The sequence below is a fragment of the Quercus robur genome, chromosome 12 (assembly GCF_932294415.1).
Source record: "Quercus robur chromosome 12, dhQueRobu3.1, whole genome shotgun sequence".
NCBI lineage: Eukaryota > Viridiplantae > Streptophyta > Magnoliopsida > Fagales > Fagaceae > Quercus > Quercus robur.
In genome coordinates, this window is record NC_065545.1 from 17811637 (window position 1) to 17829566 (window position 17930).

General features: G+C 34.7%; 1 protein-coding gene across 3 annotated transcripts; it reads right to left on the reverse strand.

Moving 5' to 3' along the window:
• Positions 1-491: 491 nt before the first annotated feature.
• On the reverse strand, positions 492-16538 carry LOC126708044 (protein arginine N-methyltransferase 1.5). Of its 3 annotated transcripts, none has more exons than XM_050407865.1 (23): positions 16298-16538; positions 12175-12292; positions 11423-11532; positions 10988-11077; positions 10816-10881; positions 8425-8504; positions 8239-8314; positions 8060-8146; positions 7160-7244; positions 6801-6892; positions 6671-6706; positions 6425-6493; positions 6076-6144; positions 5878-5931; positions 5681-5755; positions 5202-5294; positions 5013-5116; positions 3818-3866; positions 3646-3732; positions 3352-3457; positions 1976-2063; positions 1428-1521; positions 492-1198 (listed from the first exon to the last, which is right to left on the reverse strand). In XM_050407865.1, exons 1-23 carry the CDS (start codon positions 16430-16432, stop codon positions 1115-1117), a joined length of 1947 nt encoding a protein of 648 aa, XP_050263822.1. In that variant the 5' UTR covers positions 16433-16538; the 3' UTR covers positions 492-1114. The 3 variants fall into 3 exon arrangements, with proteins under 3 accessions (XP_050263822.1, XP_050263823.1, XP_050263824.1); XM_050407866.1 differs by lacking the exon at positions 16298-16538 and adding an exon at positions 11876-11993; XM_050407867.1 differs by lacking the exon at positions 12175-12292 and having other exon boundaries at positions 16298-16433.
• Between the last annotated feature and the right edge of the window lie 1392 nt (positions 16539-17930).

The window sequence follows — 17930 nt, forward strand, 5'->3', positions numbered from 1 at the left end:
ATTTTAAAGGCTTGGGTTGGTTGCCTTTGTTCGAATGCTTGATTGGTGAGGGTGGTAGGTTGATGGCCGATTTGGGATGCATATTAGCTTGTGATTGAAATTCAATGTAAACTTTTTTTTCCCCAGATCCGATTCAATTGTAGATATTAGAATAATAATAATAATAATAAAGATTGTAATTTGATTTGTTCCTCTCATTTTCAGACCTATAACAGTTTTTCTTTTTTAATAAAAAAAAATATATTTATGCTTGAGAACATTTTTATTTTCATTATAATTAAAATGAGTATTTGTTAATTTTATTTTAAAATTAAGAATGATTTTTTTTATTAACCTTTACTTTTCTTGATTTTTTTTTTTTAATAATAAACGTATCTTGCGCAGGGGTCAATTTTCAATTATGCAGTACCTCAAAGGTTAATAACACAAAATTGATAGTACAGGAAATCCGTCAACAATTGACCCAAATATGTCTTTCTGCAATTTGCCCAGAACAAAAAACATCTACATGTAAATGTGCTTGGATAAAATATAAGTACAGTTCTTTAGGTGCAATACATTACGTTTTCCAATTAAATTCAAACGTTTGAATTTAATTTTAATTGGAATCCCTACTATTCTACACCCAAGTAACAGTTCTTAACTTTTGCCCTACTAGCTTACATAGGCAAATTCACTAATTCATCTAATGTCGAGAAGTCGGTATAATATCAGGTAGCAGTGTACTATATGGTAAAAACCAAACCCTCTGTTTGTCTACGGAGCATGCTAGCCATGCTATTTTTTAAAACACCACTCAAAACTATTGAGGAGGAATACAATTTCCCTGTGTAAAAGAAAATCAATGTGCTGACACACAAGAGAGCAATCTTAATAGTCTTGTACATTAGTGTACAGCACTATTGACTGATACTATGAATACAGGAATCAGCTCCAGTGGTATGTGAAAGCAACTGGATATACTTCACCAAGGTCTGAGAAGCAGAGTAACCAGTTGACCAAATATACCTTGGACAGATTTAAACACGTCTTGCTCTTGACAGACCAAACCTTGAACTGGCTTCTTCCTGAACATTGCATGGTTTTAAGTATCAATATGTGGAATCAAGAAATCCTACAGCCCAACCCAATATGATCGTCCATTGCTGTTGTGAATGGGAGACTGGCAGGGAGATGTAACACCCCATTCATACCAAACCTGCCAGTTTCACAAAAACCAGAACAAGAAACCGTCATCAGGAATTATCCAAAATTTTCCATTTAAACATCGATTTGTAACACCTTGAAACCAGCAATACATTAAAAAAAAAAAAAAAAAAGATTGATATAATAATTGATAGACAGAAGCTGCCTTTTGAGTTTTCATTGTTCCCCTAATAATAAATCCTAGACAGTGATGCAATAATAATAATAATAATAAGTTATACCTTGGTAGGACCACAACAGCGCCAGAAATGTACTTCGAGAGAAGAACCAGCACACACAAACACCGGTGTCCTCAGCGGGAAAAATATTGCAAACCTGAGTAAAAGGACACAATCAACAGGCAGGCATTCAGAAAAGAGACATCTACATAATTCACTGCAGGGTCCCCTTTCGAGCTTTTTCTTCTAAGGATTACTTATAAATATAATTCATCATATAGTCAGCTTCATCATGAGCAGTTCCTTTGCTATACAGTTTATGGATACTCTTTTAATTTTCTGTTAAGTAAAAATATGGTAATATTTCACCTAAACCGGATAATAAGCAAACTCCCTCACTCATGTTTAATAACCCAAAAAAGGTCAAACTGTAGTTGATGACAAATACAGACATTTAAAATACATTGTATTGATTGGAATAAAACAAGGGGAGATCCCAACATCTGCATATTTGAGCTATTAATATCAATTCCAGGGCACTAAATGAAGGATGATAAGCTTCAAGTGAAAAGTGCCTTGCAAATAAATTAAAAGAGAATCAAATGTCATACCAGCTGAACATGTTTGGTGTTGCCGTTGATGGTTCAATACCAAGATGTACATCTTTGTATAATGTTGCATCAAAATAGCCAGCAAATCCTGTGAATCAGGTGCAAGAAAGAGTTCAATCTGATTTATCTCATGGGAAATTAAGATAAAAGATCTCCAGCATCATCACTGGCCATATTGAGGGAATTAAAAAAATGATTTCATCTAAAAGACTAAAACCACAAACAAAACAAATAATAAAGTGTGGATGAAGGGCATTCTGCCCCTAGGCCCTGGCGCAGGTGGTATAGGAGTTTTGAGAGATTGAGGTAGTTCTTGGGGTCAAATTATCCCATACCCATCTATATCTTCCATTCAAAAAAAAAAAAAAAAAAAATATCCCATACCCACATCAGAGAGAGGCAGGCTTAAAAGTAGGAGGAGACAAGGCCTATACTGGCACTGGTGAGGTTTAAAGTCAGATTGACCAATGTCAATTACATCGCACAAGTCAGACAGAATTCATCATTCTAAATCTTTAGCAAACAAATAATGATTAACTCCCAATATGATTATTGATTAGCACAAATAAGAGATGATCTATTAATACTGTTAACAAAGAGAGATTGAGAATAATGTTCAAAAAATAAAACCCAATTCATTAGTGGAGCTGAATATTCTGTCGATAGAACCACCCATCAACCTTTCTTAGTCTACCTAGCATATCTTCAAACAACGCCAACACTCGCCTCTAAAATTCATCAATAACAACACAGGATAAAGTTCAAGAAATATATATATTCCAAATTTGAATTGCATGCATCACATTTTATCTTCAACTACAGGGGTCAAATAATAAGGTTTAACTGTGTTGAGTCCATCAAAATATATATTCCTTCTAAGTAACGGCTGGACATCACCTGTCACCTGGACTCCAACAGGCAACAACATGCTTCTTAGCCTATGCTACTATTTTGAAATTTTACTACACTGGTTCAGCATTGTTGTCTGAATACCAGCTTCTTATTCATAGGAGTAAAAGGGCAATGTCCACAAACACAAGTTCATGAGCAATATGAATTGATCTGGAAAATTTATCTTCAGATACATTAGCCATCACATTTGATAAATTACAGATTCTCCAAAAGCTTAAATCGTTAGGAATTGATGAATTTAATCATTTAATTATAATTCTAACACTCCACCTTACATGTGGGCCTAGATTCCCTCTTAATAAGTGGAGCCCAACATGTGGGATATTCAACTTTTTAAATGGGAGGTAGAGTGGAGATAGGGATCAAACTCAGGATCTCACTCTAACACCATGATAAACTACCAATTCTTCCTAAAGCTTAATCTATTAGGAAATGGTCATTTAACTATAATTCTAACAACATACCATGCACCATGGCTGATCCTGTATCACTGGGTATCTCAAACTGAAGCTTCTTGTAACGCTGATTGCTTTTCATAGTTGGCTGATTTGGATGAGTAAATGTAAAGACCTACGCAAATGGAAAGAAATACCAGTTGAAGATACCAATCAATATCAAGTTTCATAGGAGATGACATGAAAGAACAGCTCTTTTAAAAATATTTAAAAATTATTTTAATCAATCACTATAACAAACAAGCATAGGCTAAATATTGTTTACACATTAGAGGTAGTATGTCATCTGAAGGAAAAACTCACAGGTTGAGTAGGGGCAAGCCTTGCTACATTGTGCAGTTTAACAACGTAAGCAGTTTCAAAGTGCACAACATCTTTATGTAACTTAACCTGCAGCAAAACTAGAACCAGTTTAGATAAAATGCTTGAATAACTGAATAGTGGAAATTTTAGACCACAAAAACAAGGGGCATACATCATTATACAGTTTTGAAGCTGTCACTGGTTGTATGAAACTTGTGTACCTGAAAGAGGGGTATCTTAATTTAGTAAAAGCATATGATGTAAATATACTACTGCGGGTATCAAGAACATCAACCAACTTAGGTTTTGCTCAACAAGACTCAGATCGTTGGTGGATAAATGGGCTTCCACTCCATGAAAGATTGGGGACCCATGGACCAACTGACAAAAGATGGACTTTGGTAAGAGAACAATTTTTCTTGCCAGCTGAATGCCAAGACTCGTATAACCACTATTGTTTGGACTACTTGAGAAAGGCAACTGTTCAGTTGGGGTTTTACAATGTAAATATTTATTGGCAATGTAGACATCAAAAGCAATACAATTTCGACTACTGTCTATCTAAATTGAAAATGTAACTTACAATAATACCAAGACATGCAGCATCAGAAATAAAATCTTGATACACAATATCTGATTGGTCCATCTAGTAAAAGAAATGTTTCAAATAATAGTCTTGCATCACAATCACACTAGATGCTTTGTACAGGTACATTCACACATGTTCTCCACACCAAAATAATAATGATGATGATGCTCAGGTCAAATGGCTCTGATCATCAAATCAAGCTGAGGGAATAAATTCTGTTTATTTGAATCTCAAATGGATAAAATCTATTGAAACTATAAAAAAACTGAATGAAACTAATGTCAGTTGAGCATAAAGCCTAAATCCATAGGGTTGAATAACAGCCAAAGAGAAAAAATATGGGAACACAAAGGAAAAGAATTTCTGTATATATATATATATTTTTTTTTTTTAGAAACAAACACACACACACAGGGGAGAGGGAAAGGGGTTCTAATACAAAAATACACCACAACTCCACTCAAAAGTCATGGTAACTTTTAAGGGAGGGTGAGGCAAGTTATACTACACGCAACACACTCTCTTAAGCAATGTGGGACAATTTACTTAACAAATTTTTTGACTGTCTACGTAAGCATCCACTAGCACAGAAGATCTCCATTCTCCCATTAGTCATCAAATGGTAGCCATCTATCTTTCCTTTGTGCAGGCCAACCATTTAGTAAAAAGCAAGCAATCACCCATCCAAATTATCAGAGAGATAAATTTGTAAAAAATATAACAATATTAAACTCTTTTTTAAGTATAAAATCCAAAGACTTGAAAATAATATACTTACGATGACGGTATTGAAATCCCATCATCCTTCAAAAACCTCTGGGCTCCATCAAGGCACTCAGGAGACAGCTCATTGTCACCAAAAGATCCTAGCAGTTCACTAACCTAAGAACAACAGAAGGCACAAATAAGAAGCAGCCATAAGAGGAGGTAGATATAAAATTGATTTACCATGGCAACACGCACATACCAAAATATCAGCTTTCTCAGGAGCATCCCAGTGACGCATATCGCAGGAAACTATGGTAACAATGCTTTCCCAGCCCTCTAGTTTGACTAAACTCTGCTCCAAAAAATGCCACAAGACTAGTAAAAGGGGTGCTGTAGAAGCAAATTATACAATATGTTATCTAATATATATAAGATATACATGGCACACAGAATGATCCAGCCAACCACATAATTCCAACAAATAATCTGATCCAATTTAAATGAGCAACCCAAATAAATTTGTGTTTACCCTCACTTTATCACCTATCAGGCTGAACCAAAATATTATATGAAACTTTCTTATATTTCCTAGCGGTTATTGCCTTGAAACCTTTTATTTCTGCATAGCCCTACCATATGAACATTGTTTGCAGTTCATACATTCCCAGCATGCTATCAAAGCTTAGGCAAGGTAAGCAGGCTGCAATACCAGAAGCGAGAGAGAGAAGAGCAACTCACATGTAGTGTAACAACTGCATTTGGATTTTTCTCCACAGCAAAAACTTTAAGCTTGCGTCCAGTTTCTTCTGCAGCCTACATAAGAGCAGGAGAAAAATAAAAGTTCAATAAAACAATGTAATTTTCACCATGCAGAATGCAGTCTAGAGACAAATAGTGTAACCAAAACCAATCAAGCAGCAGTTAGAGTAATGTACCTGTAATGATGCCCTAACAAGAGGTCCACGTCCTGCTCCTACAACCATCAATACCTGGCCACATATGAAAAATACAATGATGTGAACCTTTGCTTCCCAAGCACATTACATTTTATCAAATACCAAATGAGGTGCATGATGTACGTATATAAACAAAATCAAAGAAATTGCAAAAATTCCAATGACTGGGTCACTTACAGTGGTTATCACCGACGCCTTTTCATCAGGAACTCTGTCTTGCAAAGCTTTACAAATTGCCCTTTGGTACTGCAAATAATAAGAAAATGAATATTAATTCAAACGAATATATCATTAGTTGCTATTTTCTAGCAATCATATACCAGTACAACACACAACCACAGGACTGCTAACCATAATCACTCCACCTACTAATGACATAAAAACAATTGCCTAGCAACAGGACTGACAAACATCACAATTAAGGGGGGAGGGGGACGCGTGGGGGGGGGGGGGGGGAATTAAACAGATTACACAGTGAAAAGAATGAAACAAGATTGTGGCAAACAGAACTCACAATTAGTCATACCTGAATGTATTTCACTGCATCTTTCTCAAATGTCTCGTAGGTTTGAGCCTCAAGGTTATCCATGAGAGGCTGCATTTAATAAATAGATAACGCCCAGCTTGCAATTACTATAATGAGTACATAAAAAATTCCCACACGAGAATGACAATATACAGTTGACCATTTCAACAAGAAGGAGAAAAATCGTGATTTAAATACTAATGAAAGACAATATCAGAAAATAAACAGTGGGTAGAAAAAACTTACTTGTAAGGGTGACTGTAAAAAATCCCTGTAACCAAGCTGGAGTACAAATAAAGATGGTCAAAAGAAAATTTATGACAAAGAAAGACATACCACCATTCTGTGTATGTAAGAGAGAGAGAGAGTAAACTACCTCAAATCGTTCTTGCTCAGGAAGTGGATCCATTCTTTGGTAAAGAAAACCAACATAGTCCAAATATGGCCTCAGTGGATGTCTCTGTACACCTGAATGGCAAGACTACTTAACAGCCATTTAAAAAATAATAAAGACATTCTACAGAAGATCATGGGTAGAAATCTTGATAATCAAGATGACACATGAAGTCATAGACTACTACTCATAACACTAGTAAATCATTAGCATCTCAGAAAGAAACAGAATAAAATATCAATAATTATTATAATTTGTATTTTCCTTTCAAGAAATAATTACAAAAAAATTGCCAGCAGGATTTAGCATCAAAGAATTATTAATCATGGGTAGGTACTCACCATCAGAACTACTATCATTATGATTAGAAGCTAAATCTGTACTCCCCTTTGGAAGACTGTGTACTTGTTTTCCAGATATGACTATCTGAGAAAAGATATATTAGAGGACAGATATTAGAAAATTTAAAAAGAGATGGAGTAGTTGTAAGATCTAAGAACTGCTGATTCGAACTTTTACTCCAAATTGGAAACCAAATTGGAAACAAAGACCAGATAAGTTTTAAAGTACTTATAAGTAGGGCTGTAAACGCATTGAGCTAAGCCAAATATTAAAAGTTCAAGGTTGTTCATTTAATTTTCTTTCAAACACAAGCCGAGCACATTACCAAACTAGATTACATGTTCAAAAGCTTGGTTCATTTTCATATCAAGCAAGTATGAGCTTGTTCACAAGCTACTTAAGTTAATTAGACAGAATGATTTTCCTTTATGACCTTATAAAAAATAGATTTACCAACCTTCTTTTGTTAAAAATTATATATAATCTTTATTACAAAATGGGTTATTTATGTTATCAATAAATTAAAAATAATAATTTGACATATTATAAACTTATTTAGAAACTTAAAAAATTCAATATCAAGTCTATACAAGTATCTTTTTATACATGTATGCATATAAACCTATAATAATACATATACTTGAATCGAGCCCCATAAACTTGTTTATGAGCACATTATTATGTTTGAGCTTAGCTTGTTTGATAATCAGGCCTAAAGTTAGGCTTGAGCTTTGCTCATTTGCTAAATAAATGAACAAAAACAAGCATTTTTTTAGCTGAGCCCGAGTGGTTTAACAGCTCGATTCATTTACAACCCTACATATAAGTGGTATCCAGAAGGAAAATTATTCAAAGGAACATAACAAGAGTCAAGGAAATTTGAAATATGTTCTACAAACCTGTATAGCATGGTTGAAAAACCCAGTAATTAGCTTCTGGTGGCGCTTCGACAAACATGGATAACCCCGTGCATTCGTTAGAAAAGACTGGCAAGGCAACAACATCAATGCATGTGAAGCAGCAAGCAGTATGCATAATCTTTTAAGGAAACCATAATAAACCTTAAAGATATAATTACATCGGTATTAATAATAGCGGCTCTAACAGACTCTCCAAACCAACGACCAAGTGAGTTTGCTGAAGGTAGTGAACTCCTAATGAACAAGCAAATACAATAAATACTGAGAACAAAAACTGGTAATCTGGTTCAACATCCTGAAAAGTAGCTTGACAGAAATACAACGGATCATAGACTTTAACTCACAAAACATCAAGGGCAATTGACAACTGACTGTGATGTTCACAAAGCATCCGAAATGAATTCCACAGCTCCCAGGAATCAACCTGTGTGGCATAAATAAAGTGGTAAACAAAAACATAGTATGCATCTAAAACATCCATGTCTTACAAATTTCTAATACCCTCAGGTCTCATGATGAGTCAAAATAAAAAGCTCATTGTTAGGTAAGTCAATCATCATTCTCAGTTCTTTTTCAAATATTCACATTATATGAAATAGTCATCAAAATCACCAAAAGGGGACCAAAAAATAGCCTCATGATGCTCATAAGAATCTAAGAAGGTCAAAAAAGAACACAAGCCGAATGGGATAGAATCAATCATCCACACAAAGGGTGAAAAGAGTAGGAAAGAAAGAACCTCAAGTTCATGCAGAGGACGTTATACAGATTTAAAAGTTATTCTACTCTGCTCAGTCCAAGCAAACAAACATTTTTTTCATATAGCTAGCAGGGGAGGGGTTGGAGGTGTTCGAAATATAGACATGGGGCACCACAAAGGATGCCATTACCACTGGACTATGAACTTAAACCTAGTGTTGTTAAAAGCACTAAGCGCACTTAAGCACAAAGGCCTCCTGGAGCCTAGACGCAAAGCGCAAAGCACAAGCACGTGCCTGATCGATGTGAAGCGCACATTTAAAAAAAAATTATTAATGATCAATACAACAATCAAGTGATCAATTAATCATATAAATTACAATAAAACATTTCATATAATTTATATAATTCTATTGTGCTTTACAATATATATGCAACCATGATATTTGATGGCCATGATTACATTACATGGTTGAATCAAAATAGAAGTATAAAACCAAGAAGGCAAAGGCTAAAAAGTACTAGAATGTTAAGTAATGTTATCTTTGTGAGTGTCTGATTCAGTGTTTGTTTGTGTGGTTGTGGTTAAAAGTTCAAAAATATTTAAAGAGATAGGCTTAGGTGTATGGTAGCACACCACACTATTAGTTTTTATATATTAAATCAATGGCTTATATCAAACATATTTAGATCTAATGGCTAAAAATCAATAAGGATTTAAAAAAAAAAAAATTACAAAAAGCTCAAAAAAGCGCGCTTAAAACGCACTTTTGTGAGGGCGCTTCGCTTTAGAGGGTAAAAGCCCCAAGGGCTCTGCACTTAAGCGCGCTTTTAACAACACTGCTTAAACCACCCCCCCCCCCCCCCCCCCCAAAAAAAAAAAGCCAACATAAGCACAAAGCAGGCTCTAAAAAAAAGACAGGTCTCTTTATTTTCTTTTCAATGGTACACTTGCAGATGCACCCAATCAGAACTTCATACTCCATCCTATACTTACAAGGATGGAGATACCATTTGAGCTAGAGCTAATTTACCAAAAGACAACTCTCTTTACTTCCAAACACAAATCATCCCAAAAAGGACACAAATGATCCACATATAACTTAACAAATAAAAAAAATACAAAAGTACTTCCTTCCAAATGATCCACATAAGGCACAACAGAACCACATCCCAAGCTCTATATAATGGAGGCAGATGATGTGGTTACTTTAAGTTTTTTTAAATTCTTCTTCTTCATGACTTTATCCAACAAATTTAGATATATAAGGGAAAACATTCCATGGTAATAGAGATGGTATAATTAATCGACAGTAAAATTTAATTGGTTGAGGGCCAACAGTTTTTTTTTTTTAATGGATTCTTCCCTGCATCCCACAATGATAACCTAAGCTTAATGGATTATCCTAAAATAAAATAAAAAACTCTCTTAAAGTGGAAGTTCAATTTCTTTTTTTTTTGATAGATAAAGTGGAAGTTCAATTTCATTTATAACCTTCAACATTTTCTTATCAAAAACCTTTCCAGCTTTAATATGAGATAAAGAACATTATTGGTTGACACTATGTTTTTAATTTTTCATTGATAATCATGCCATTTCAAAAGACTCATGTGGAACAGAGAAAGCATTTTCTCTTTCAAGAAAATCAGAAAGTGCATAGCGCCTTGCATTTTGAAAAAAAGCATGCACCTTTTGCACTTTAGGTGCCCTTAATAATATGCGCTTCACTTTAGGGGTAGGGGTAAGAAGCGCTTTTCTTCTGGCACTTTACAGTATGCACTTTAAGCACAGCTAGGCACATTTTTATTGACAGCGGACTATTGCTAAAGAGTTTGATTTGATGACCAAGTATACAAATTAGCCAAAGAGAAAAGGGGAAGGGTCAAGGAAAGAAAGAGTTTCAAGAAGCTGGAAGCATATTCATATTTTTTACCAAAAAAAAAATCTAGTTTTACTATTAATTTGGGTTGATAAATGCGTAAAACAGAGATCATCCAAAGGTAAGAATTAAGTGCAATTGGAGAGGACTACTCACCAAATTATTAGAGTCTACGTCCATAGAGTCATCATCAGTCTTCAACAAAGGAATCCTAAGCCACAACTTTTAAGAGGAAGCAATAAGAACAGAGAAATAATGAGATAGAAAGAAACTTTATAAGGCAAAAAAAAAATGTATATTATAAATAAATTTGGATTAAGAGTGGCACCTGCATATTGTTTAGGCCCTGTAATATCTGATTCACACACCTAGCATAATTTGCACAGGATGTTCCCTTGGGAGTAGGAAGAAGGCATGCCTGCAGCATATAAGTAAGCATTGAAAACTTTAGCTTTTAATCATAAAAGTAGTTTTTTTTTTAACAAGGACCACATCACATGTCAAAGCATAACACAACATCACATATTACTTTTTTGATAGGTGAAAAAAGTAATAATATTGAATTTTATTTTTTTGTGATAAGCTACTGCAACCATATTGATTAATGCACGTCTCAACCAAATGGGATTGTATTAAGGTACCTTTATATGGTCATGGACATCATCATCTAGCCTACAGTTTTTTGGGGAGGAGAGAATAGTTCTAAAGCTAGCCATGCTCATTGAAGTGCATCAGAACATAAAATAATCAACATGATGCAAACCTGGAGGGAGAGATGAGAAGCCCAAGCTATTTCTTGCTTTAGAGTGGTTTCAGAATCCATTCGAACGATCTCATCATCCGAGTCCAAGTCAATCCACGAGCTAATTTTTCCTGAAAAAAGTTAAGAGCCCACTTACTGAGGGAGTCCAAGTTTTAAAATGCCAAATGGTTACAACAAAAACAATAAAACCATGCAGTGTCCATGCCAACATTTCTTGGTGAAGGCTTCAAATGCCAAAATTAAGGCTCATTAACCTACTCTCTAATAAGTTCAATTAATAAACTGAAAAATGAAAATCCATGGTAAAGGCATAAAATAAACAGAGATCAAAATATTGTCTTAAACAGCCCAGATGGCATTCAGCACCCAATAAACTCCATCTAAGTAGTAACAACTCATTCCTGAATTATTTAGCTATCTAAAGGATAGTGTACTGAGTACAAACACAAGTACATTGACACTCCTTGAATGCTTTGGAAAACACTCCAATGTATTCCCCATTGATAATGAAGAATGTACATAAGTCCATTAGTTCAGTATGATCTAGAAAATGGCAGAGCACCAGATCCACCTAGCCACCAAAATAAAAAAAATATAAGATCTGTCAAAGCCCATTCCAGTCTCACAAATATCAGGAGGCAACTCAAATAAGATGAATGCAACAAACAATTTGAAATTTGATGGGAAAAAGGATGATGTCAAACCAACCATGAGGAAACAGTAAATTTTCAAGTAGTCTAGAACATTCATACCCACTACATGACTACTCCATTGGGATGGGCTCAAAACCAAGTCTGACCCAGCAAATGGCAGAGCACCAGATCCACCACTGTCTTTTTGCATTAAGCTCGGCCGATAAGCAGGATCCATCTACATCATGATGTCATATAAATATCTAGGCATTGGGTATTCAATATACAAGAAAATGTGTCTTTTATTCCTAGCACAAAATAAAGCTTGACTAATAATGAATTGAACTTTGATCAAATATAAGTATATGTATGATCTAAATGCAACAGGAGTAAAACTGACTATTGTAACACTCAGAAATAACAGTTAGGCTTTAGCACAATCCACATTTATTGAAAACAATTGTTGGAATACATTTGATCAAATATAAGTATATGTATGATCTAAATGCAACAGGAGTAAAACTGACTATTGTAACACTCAGAAATAACAGTTAGGCTTTAGCACAATCCACATTTATTGAAAACAATTGTTGGAATACATTTCCAACCCATGCCTGTCTTGTTCACCAAATAGCAACCAAAACAGAATACACAGTACTTAAAATTACAGTTTCTTGATAGTTTCTCTTTAAAATGAGATATGAGTTGCCAACCCCATGGAACTAAGGCTTTGTTGTTGGATATGGTTGCTATCAAACATTCAATTTAAACACTTATTCATGCATGGTCATAATAACAAGAAGTTACACCAAATGTAACTTAGAATCCACCCTCCAAAACCAAAATACACATCACTGTAACAAACAATTTCTAGACTTTGCTCAGGGCAAGATACATTCATAAATAAACCATGAATGATCCTTATTTTTATTGGTAAGTTTACCCGATGGATTTTGAACCCATGCCCTTACCCTCTACATTTTTCTTTTGGGGGAAGGAGGTGCCTTTTGAGCTAGGAGTTGGATTTACCATGAACGACCCTTACATCAGCAGATAAGTTAAAGATGTATTTGAGCAGCACAGAGCTGACTTATGCATAGAGAGAAAAATGTAGGAAATGAAAATGAAATATGAGACAAAGAAGATGTGCTAGGAGTGTGAGATATACGGATGGGGAATTAGCAACCAAAAAACCATTCAGAATTACAGAGGACAGCTACATTGATTACCAGGATGAGCAAGGCTAATGTGGTAGACAAATAGAAGATGAAAAATGAAAACTCCAAACATTTATGTCCCCTTTTATAGAACTAAATTAGACTTGGAGGGCGGGTGGGGGCAGGGGGAGTTAAGTGCATTGATTATTATTCATCGGGGAGTAAATAGTTGTCAAAACCATACACCCACAAATATTTAGAATTTTGTCCACTGACAGTTTAACAAATGTGGACCATTTCTGATACAGTAGGAATTGCTATCGTACATGAAGAACTTTTTGCATAGCATAAGAACAGCCATACAACAGAACTACGTTACTGTTAAAAACCATAGAATGTAGTTAATAGCCTATGTGAAACCAGAGTCTTACTTCAACTAGATGCTAGCAACACATTACTATAGGTGAGCATGCTACCATTCACACATTTGGCCAATATGTGACTGGCTAACTAGTCACTAGAATAAGTGTTAAACAGCAATCAACTTCTACCATGAATTTTTGTATCAAACTAAGTATTGCTCCAATCATGCAAAGCATCGAGAAATACACTGATAATTATTTTAAATTCATGACAAAAAAAAAACTAAAAAGGAGTAAAATCTTAGGTACTATTGGTATCTGGCTGGCTATATAAACCAGTTCTAATACCATTACGTTATTAATAACTAGTCAAAAGCATCAGATACTGCACAATGAAAATGGTTAACATGTATTTTCCGGGAAGACAGTACTAACAGATAAAGGGTTCCAAAGAAACCATAGCACAATTATTACACATATAAGAATGTAGTTGAAAGCCAAAAGGTGAAACCAGACTTTTGCTTCACCGTCTAAGGCCACCAACACAGTACTATTGGTGAGCTTACTGACCATTCACATAAAATAACAGCCATTTGGCTATATGTGATTGGCTAATTAGCCACCGGAAGCAAATGAAATATCCAAGTCCTCATTAAATAACTAAACATGCACAACATGATCATCACACAAAGAATGATGTAATATATGATCTTTTTATGTTGTCGCCTTGGGTAAAAATTTTGGGCAATAAGACATCTTTGGTTCAGTACAATTGCAATGGAATAATGCTACATCCACAATAATTTTCACAACATTCTTCTCAACAGCTGAGTCGGAAGGCTTTTAGTGGTTCTCATCTGGGCCCGCCACTGAAATCGCACATTCAGCCAATATGTGACTGGCTAACTAGCCACTAGAATTAATGTTAAACAGCAATCAACTTCCACTATGAATTTTTGTATCAAACAAAATATTGCTCCAATCATGCAAAGCATTGGGAAATACACTGCTAATTATTTTAAATTCATGACCAAAAAAAGAAGTAAATCTTAGGTACTATTGGTATCTGGCTGGCTATATAAACCAGTTCAAATACCATTACATTATTAATAACCAGTCAAAAGCATCAGATACTGCATAGTGAAAATGGCTAACATGTATTTTCTGGGAAGACAGTACTAACAGATGAAGGGTTCCAAAGAAGCCATAGCACGATTATTACACATATAAGAATGTAGTTGAAAGCCAAAAGGTGAAACCAGACTTTTGCTTCACCATCTAAGGCCACCAACGCAGTATTATTGGTGAGCTTACTGACCATTCACATAAAATAACAGCCATACGATGATACGTGATTGGCTAATTAGCCACCGGAAGCAAATAAATCATCCAAGTCCTCATTAAATAACCAAACATGCACAACATGATCATCACACAAAGAATGATGTAAAATATGATCTTTTTATGTTGTCAACTTGGGTAAAAATTTTGGGCGATAAGACATCTTTGGTTCGGTACAATTGCAAAGGAATAATGCTATATCTACAATAATTTTCACAACATTCTTCTCAACAGTTGAGTTGGAGAGTTTTTAGTGGCTCTCATCTAGGGCCACCAATGACATCACACATTCGGCCAATATGCGACTGGCTAACTAGCCACTAGAATTAATGTTAAACAGCAATCAACTTGTACTATGAATTTTTGTATCGAACTAAGTATTGCTCCAATCATGCAAAGCATCGAGAAATACACTGCTAATTATTTTAAATTCATGACAAAAAAAAGAGTAAATATTAGGAACTATTGGCATCTGACTGGCTATATAAACCAGTTAAAAAACCATTACGATATTAATAACCTGTCAAAAGCATCAGATACTGCAGAATGAAAATAGTTAACATGTATTTTCCAGGAAGACATTACTAACAGATGATGGGTTTTAAAGAAGCCATAGCACAATTATTACACATATAAGAATGTAGTTGAAAACCAAAAGGTGAAACCAGATTTTTGCTTCACCGTCTAAGGCCACCAACACAGTACTGTTGGTGAGCTTACTGACCATTCACATAAAACAACAGCCATGCGGCTATATGTGATTGGCTAATTAGCCACCGGAAGCAAATAAAACATCCAAGACCTCGTTAAATTACTAAGCATGCACAACATGATCATCACACAAAGATTGATATACAATATGATCTTTTTATGTTGTTGCCTTGGGAAACAATTTTGGGCAATAAGACATCGTTGGTTCAGTACAATTGCGAAGGCAAAATGCTACACACACAACAATTTTCACAACATTTTTCACTTTGGCAAAGCTTTTACTAGTTCTCATCTGGACCCAACATCAACATACAGTGCCTTATGACATAGTAGCTCATTATGAAAACCCATCAACCAATTCAGTGTAATAAACCTTTCTTCTTCACTATCACACACATTGCTAACTACTCATACCCAAAAACATAGCAAAAGTAGAAAATCCATATAAATGTAGTTACCAACCCTAAAGTGAAACTCTATAGTTCAGTAGCTTCACTATCAAAAGGCCACTAACAAAACGTTACTTTAGGTGAGCTTACTGACCATTCACACAAAAAAGTTTTGCAGCCATTAAAGCTGGTATGTGACTGGCTAATTGGCCACCATAACACAAAACACACATAATACTTCGAATCGAAACGATTGAAAAAGAAAATGAGCGATTATACGAACCAGAGTAGCGACGACGAAGTCGAAGCCAGCGGAAGAGAGACTGTGAGACAAGAGCTGAGGCATGTCATCGTTGAACTCCGTCTCTACACCGCAGTAGCGGGATTCCTTGTCCCCTGACCTTTCACCTAGCGGCATTTTCTTTGGGTTTGAATCAGACACACACAGATTCTTGAAAAGGAAATGTGAAAGAGAAAGAAAGAAAGAAAAGGTGAGAGAGGGTTTTGGTAAGGGTTTTTGATTGGTTGTATAAATAAGCGCCTGAAAGCTAGGGTTTTTTTGTACGGGCGGGTTCCAGTTTCACCCAATTTGGTAATCACTTTTCCGGGTCGGGTTGAAGCTCGGCCCAATTAATTCCCAAATGGATAATGGCATAGATTGCTTTCTTTGGTGGTGTTGGTTTTTTTTTAAAAAAAATTAGTAAACATTTGTTGACCTCACTTGCCAGTCATAGTTGGTTTTCAAAATCTGCAGAGGGATACCGTTTGATAGAGGAGTTTAAGTAATGTTGTTTGGGTGTTTTTGATATACGTGTAGGCGAAAAAATGTGTTAAAATATGTGTAAAGTTGTTTAAAATGTGAAAATGTGTGTTAGAACTTGCTGACCAAATAGGGTCTAAAGAATAAAGTTACATAAAATGGCCAAGAATCTTGTGATTCAGCTATTATCTTCTACTATTTTTAAAATGAATCAAATCCTCGTCTTGCCTCTTTGGTTTGCAAAGGAAAAAGAAATAAATTTATAACCAATTAGCAAAATAAAATAAATAAATAGATGCATTTGAAATGAGTTTGGATTCATTAAATATATGTGGAATGAATTTGAGATTAAATTGCTAAAATTTAATAGAATTTGGCATGAGTTTGAGATCTATATTTTTAATAAATTCATAATTAGAATAGACATTTTTAACCCAAATCTTTATTTTCCTATTCTTAAGTAAGTACACTAAAATTGACAAAAATAGACCGAATTGGACTGAAGTGGATTGAAGTAAATTAAATTAATTGGAATGGACTAAAGTGGACCGAAATGCTACGTTGTTGTGGCTTAACAAGAGCGTAACAACAATAAAAGATACATTTTAGTTTTTAGATATTATATAGATATAGATTTGTTGGAAAGAGTTGCATTTGTATTAGAAATTATAAAACATTCCCTTTTCTATATTAGACCCTATAAAGACGGTATAAACTAAGAAAATGGAAAGAAGACCTACTAGTGAGATAAATGGTTTTCTCTCGGTTAGCCCAAATTGTCTATAACATAAGACATTCAATTCAGGAAGAATTTGAAAGAAATTGTATAGTCTCCTTTATAAGGTAAACTAGTCGCTAACCCGTGCGATGCACGGGAAAACTATTAGAAAATAATAAAGCATGCATATATTAAAAGACAATTTAAGTTCATGTGTACTTGCAAGGGATACATACCTAAATAGTTATTGCGGTAGAAATAAAAGTCTTATCTTTGAGATAAAGAACTGATGTAAACAAACTAACCTTACATAAAACAAATTTAAAAAAAAAAAAAAAAAAAAAAAAAAAAAAAAAAAACATAAAACTGATGTCACGGGAAATTCAGCCACATAATAGTAATATATAAATCTCTTAAAACCTAAACTTAAACCTAAAC

What these genes read in the sequence shown, in the direction of transcription:
- LOC126708044 (XM_050407865.1), bottom strand. Translation starts at nt 16,432, where the DNA reads ATGCCGCTAGGTGAAAGGTCAGGGGACAAGGAATCCCGCTACTGCGGT. An exon ending in CTTCTCATCTCTCCCTCCAG is followed by an intron (nt 11,078 to 11,422) that starts GTTTGCATCATG and finishes TATATGCTGCAG; the next exon opens with GCATGCCTTCTTCCTACTCC. An exon ending in TTTTACAGTCACCCTTACAA is followed by an intron (nt 6,494 to 6,670) that starts GTAAGTTTTTTC and finishes TATTAAATGCAG; the next exon opens with CCTCTCATGGATAACCTTGA.